Source organism: Morone saxatilis, unplaced genomic scaffold (assembly GCF_004916995.1).
Source record: "Morone saxatilis isolate NCDOM2014 unplaced genomic scaffold, NCSU_SB_2.0 Contig9, whole genome shotgun sequence".
Classification (NCBI taxonomy): Eukaryota; Metazoa; Chordata; class Actinopteri; family Moronidae; genus Morone; species Morone saxatilis.
In genome coordinates, this window is record NW_023340268.1 from 17188564 (window position 1) to 17194294 (window position 5731).

The 5731-nt window shown below is 45.2% G+C and overlaps 1 protein-coding gene across 1 annotated transcript in view; it reads right to left on the reverse strand.

Moving 5' to 3' along the window:
- Positions 1-1092: 1092 nt before the first annotated feature.
- Positions 1093-5731, reverse strand: part of LOC118343232 (SNF-related serine/threonine-protein kinase-like) — a gene marked incomplete at its 5' end in the record, with an annotated part of 23546 nt that continues 18907 nt past the window's right edge. Inside the window, 2 exon segments of the mRNA XM_035681990.1 lie at positions 1093-3822; positions 4925-5059. Of these exon segments, the coding sequence (XP_035537883.1) occupies positions 2520-3822; positions 4925-5059 (1438 nt within the window). The 3' untranslated portion in view covers positions 1093-2519.

Consider the following 5731-nt stretch of genomic DNA (forward strand, 5'->3'; position numbering starts at 1 on the left):
GTTTTTCATCAGTACAAATGTTTGTAAAGGGTTAACTTTAACAGGCTGCTACTGTTAATGCACACTGACCTGCCAGGAGCAGATAATCTGCTGGCTGCTGTGAGCGTAGTGTCTGTGGATGGTGTTTCCCTGCCAGTCAGCCAGATTGATCCGCTACGTACCACACAGCGTCGACTGTAAAAACAACAGAAACTAATTTGGTCTCACATGTTTGCCTACACCATGTCATATCCAACATGTTCTCCACATTTGGTATTTTGCATATGTTGTGAAACTAATTAAACTATTAAACTAATAATGATGTGCAGAGAGAGAGGGAGAAAGAGAGATCAGGTGGCAGTGATGTGTCTCTTGCTGCAGTGAGAGGATTGTGGGTAGATATTGGATCTGATTCCAGCACGTGCCTCGGTGCACACATGACATCCTCTCTCTGACACACTATTCTCAGTGGTCCATTAACTTTTTGAAACCCACATGACAACCTCGACACCTGCTCATTTGTGTGTGTGCGTTATCCTACATGGTTTATGTACCCCAGCTTGTTTGTGTGTATTAAATCATTTGACTCTGTGTGTGTGTGTGTGTAAGCCTGTGGGTCACACAGGTTTATGCGTTGACCCTCAAGCTCATCTGGTCTGATCTGATTTCCTCCCAGCTGGCTGATGTGGAACAGTAGCCCAGATGTTGCAGAGATTACAACTCCCTGCAGTGTTTGGGGGGGAAGCTTCGAGACCATTCAGGAAAATAAACACAATGGGAGAATTTGTAGTGCACACAGGCCTCCGCTCTATCCAGTCCCCTCCATAGAGATAATCCCTTTTTTTTCTGTCTACAGAATCACACACAAACATCAACAACTCAACATTTAATATTGCTGATTAAGTACTTTTTACTATGAATTTGTTTTCACAGTACAAATAAAAATTACAAAATGAAGTCAGTGTCACCTAAAATGACTAAAACTACTTGATCAAGAATGTTTTTTTAAGTTACAAAACTGAGTTAATTTACTTAAAATGTTTGATGTAATAGGTTTCAACTATTTTTTTAGTTAAAATAATGAATTGAAGTGAAGAAACAGACATCATCCACATCATTTTATTTTAATATATCTCTATCATATACATACAGTACAATATGCTCAAGACAAATTTTATGGCACATCCATTTTTGTTGTACATTTTGCAGTCGCTGGTATTGCTGTGAGGCTACAGTAAAGTGACCGTTTGAATCTGTTACTTAGGTAGATACATCAGGTGGATTGACCTCAGTGGGTAAGAATAAGGTTGCTACAGCAAAACACATGCACTGTCAAGTTATATATTCCACTAGGGGTGGGTCACACATCCAGTTACAGAGACCGATACTTGAAGGGGCAGTGTTGTTCTGTTCTATTGAAACCCCTTTGTTGTTTTGTCTTGGAATACGCTACAACAGTGGCTACCGTGATCCTGGAAAGCTACGGGATGTACATGGTTTAGGTTCCACCCAGCAGTCGTCGAATTTAAAGAGCTGCCATTACGTGTATAATCATTTATTGTTTGGTTTCAGGGGAGATTTTAAATATATTTCAATGTTCCTTTTCAGCCATCTAACACATTTCTAGCTCTGGGTTCAACCAAAACCTTGAATATCCAGTAGGAGTGAAGAATAATGGTGTACAAGGATCTAGTATTCAGGTTTCTACTGCAATACAACTTCACCGTCAATACTACAGGTACAGAGTACTGCTAGGAGGTTATTCACATATGTACAAACTGCCATGTAACTGCGCAGTGAGTGTGCGCTTTCTTTCTGAGTCTGCAGAGCACATTCGAGATAGAAAAATAAAACAGTGATAGACTACAAAAAATACTGTTCCACCGTCATACGCAAGTGCTGCTGTCCATTTTCACCCTGTTATTTGTCCTCATTTGAATGAAAACATAGTCATAGCTTCACTCTTTCAGTCAGAATAAAAAAACTGATAAAATGATTGTCTTAAAAAATAATTTAAAAAATAATATTTAAAAAGAAACCAGCATCAAGTACAACAAAAGACGACATGTAACATGATACTAAAACTCATCAGCTTTCCCTTGTCAGCTTACCAGAGAGTGATACAGGTTCGTGTGTGTGGGTGTGCACAAAATGTGTACATACAGTATATACAAGTGTGCAAGAGTAGGGATGTGAGCACCTCCTGTATTCATTTCCATTTTTATTTAAAACACACCGGCGGGTTAAAATGTCCCTTTAGTGTTCTGTTTAATCTGCTGAAAGTGCTTCACATACTTGGCATGGCACCCAGTCTCCTCCACGGAGACTTTTTGTCTCTAAATGTGCAAGGTTGGCATTTGGACTTTCTCCCAGTTATCCACCGTTAAGTGTTAAATAATAGGAAACGGCATAAAATGCTAAAATAACGTGAACTCATGAGCCAGTGGTGACACGACTGTAACAAAAGCAAGATGATAAGGGATGAATGGATGAGAGTGGAGGAGTGTGGAGCAGCTGATGGAGCGGCTGTCTGTAGGGCTCTAGATGACCTGGCAGCAGCTGTGTGGGGTGGGGGTGCAGAGCAGACCCTCCTTGGGACTCCTGTGGATGTTGACGGACAGAGTTTTGTCACTTAGAGGCATCTGCAGGACGCGGTTCTTCATGTTCCTGTGGTTCTCCCTGGCCAGGTCCAGCTCTCCCAGCCTCAGCGTGCCCGTGCAGGAGCCCTCCAGCAACGGGTCTGCCAGCGCGTCTCCCAGCGGGGGCTGGTTGTGGTGCAGGTTCCCCCTGGGTGAAGGGCCACCCAGGAGCGAGACCTTGTCCAGGCTGCCGGTGGAGCCGCCCATGCACATCCTCCACATGGGACGGTCCTGGGTGTCTGCCCCAACAACGGCGCCGCTGCCGCCACCGCCTCCCCCTCCTCCCCCTGTCAGGTTGTGGAACTGGGAGCTCAGGCACAGGCTCATCAGCTTTAGGCTTTCCACCAGGCCGCTGGCAGCTTTGGCTGTGCCCTTGCCCTGGCCTGAACCTGATCCAGGACTGGCACAGTGGGAGGGACTGCCCTGCCCTGACCCCCTTTTCTCTCTACCCTCTTTTCTCCCTTCTCTCTCGTCCCCTTGTCCATCTACAGTCGCTGGATCGGGTTTATGGTGACTTTCTGTGTCCTCGTCACTCGTCTCTGAGCTGGGAGTGAAAGCGGCAACCGGTGCTATTACATCAACAGTTTTAGGCGACGACATGAGCGTTGACGGGGATGGTATTCTAGAGTTCAGATTTAGGCTGAGGCTAGGTTTGGGCGGGCCGAGTCCATGCAGCTCCCTCCTCTCCTCCTCTTCCTCATCCTCTTTATCCTCTTCATGGATCTGGTTAAGAACTGGAGCACTCATACGGGATGTCAGCCGATTACCAGAAGACATGGATGATGAGGAGGAGGTTTTACAACGAAGCACCACCTGAGCAGGCAGTGCAGAAGGGGATAAACCTTTGCCTTCCTCCCCCTCTTCTTCTTCATCCTCCTCCACGCTGAAAAGACTTGGACTACGAGGTTTGCAAGGGCCCACTGAGGCCAGAGAGCCCAGCCTGAGGGGGTTGGAGTGTGGTTTTCCCAGAGGCCTGAGCCCCCTCTCCAGGTTCTGTCGTGCAGCCTGCTGCTGGCTGGATGCTGGGGTGTGGTTCTCCTGCCGCTGACTGAGGTCCAGCAGAGCTGTTTTGGGCCTTGGGCCTTTGTGGAGGCTCTCGGCACTGCGGGCAGGGGACTGTGGCCCCCCGGGGTGCGAGATACCCGGACCCCCCAACCCGTCACTGACATCCTGGTGAACATCCACTCTGGTGGGCCAGGATTGCCTGTGTAGGGTTAAACAAACACAAAACACAGGGTTTAGTGGGTTGAACAGAATTAGAAATAACAGAGTATTTATGCTAAGCTAAGCTAACCGGCTGCTGGCTGTAGCTTAACATTTACCGGACAGATGCGAGAGTGGTATCACTCTTTATATCTAAGTCTCTGAAAGAATAGTTTATAATAGTTTATTTCCCTTCCTTTAACTGACATTACTGACTGGCTACATTTGAACAAGAATGTTAAATGAAGACACTATTCATATTTAATTCTGTTTGAATAGTTTAATTTAAGATCCATCTGTTATTACAAGCTACTTCAGATAAATGGTCACATATTTATTCCTGTCATTCAAATCAAATTCATGCTGAAGATGGAAAAAAGTATCTGCATCAGTCGTGTAAAAGCTGGAACTTACAATAAATTAAAACACACATAACCAGTTGGGATAGTCAACATGATAACGACTGCTTGGCTAATTTCAGAAGTGCAGTTTTGCTTGGTGTATAGCATGTAGCATGTAGCATGTTATGTGTTGCAGAGCAAATACTTAATATCCCATGATTATATTTTCTGTATGTTTTATATGTCAGCATTTGTTCCTTAGCTATCTGGTTAGCCTTTAGCCTGCAGCCACTTAGTCTCTATGAATAGGGGCTAAACACCAGCCAGATATCTAGCTGCTAATGCTAAACGATATAAGGATCAGAATGCTTTCATTCAATATAAACATTTATTTGGAAATGTACTCAAAATCTTATTCTTATTCTTTTTTCGTCTTTGTAAAAAGACCTGTGATTCCAAGAGCAAGTTCATGTGTTTTACGAATATTCTTGAGTTTCACTTTTTCAGTAAGGAAAATGTAAGCTGTTTTCTGTTTTGTTTCAAGATATTTTTGGTGGTAAATCCCTGATAATGTTGCTGCTCTGCTCCCTCTCTTCTATTCTCAGTCTGTCCTTCATCCTTTGCTGAAAAAAGGCTCAGTCTGTCTATCTGCTGTCAAACTTGTCTTCTGGAAACTGACAGTATGCAGCACTGCAGAGGCAGCACACTGTCGATCTCAAGAAATGTGTATGTGTGTTCGTGTGTGCGTGTGTGTGCGTGTACCTGAACTGGGCCTTGCTGGGGCTGGGCGATCGTGTCTGGCTGTGCTGCTCCTTCTCTTGCCTCTCCCTCAGCATCCTCTCAGCCAGCAGGAAGTATGTAGCTGTGATGTGGTTGTACTGATTCGACTCCAGAGCCCTGAAAAGATTGAGAGAGAAATTAAACTGAATTCCAAAACACACGCAAGGTACGCACGTACACACACACACACCAAATACTAAGGGAACATTGTGAATATGTGTATCTTAAACACAGATAGGAGTACCTGACCATTTCTGTAGTTTCCTCCATAACCCTTGATCCCCTGTGTGACTCCCTCCAGTCTTATAGCCATTATGCTGGCAGAGGACCCCAAGAGAAACGAGCGAACCCTAGACGAGAATCGAGCCACAAAGGTGCTTCAAGGTGTCGACCCGTCCCCGGCCACCAAGCTGTCCACCCCCTCTCGTGTCCACCGGCAGCCTGTCGAGGAGAGCATGGCCTCCACAATCCAGCGCACTGGTGCTGGAGGCCATCGCAGACCGAGACAACCATAACTGATATGTGCCCTTTATCTCACACTCGGCGATGTTAAGATTAACATGCCCAGCTATTCTTTTCCTGTGGTAATCTCCAAAAAATTCGCCATGGTTCCACTAGTCCAACTGAACTTAATTGAGTGGTCGTCAACAGTTTAATTGCCATTAACAAACCATCTGGCAGTCAATCCTGAGCTGTTGCCATGTCAAATTAAATCTCCACCCCCCCTGCACATTCCTTTTGACTCACGGTTCAGTTTTTGGTTGGATGGATGGCTGGTGGGTTGATAGT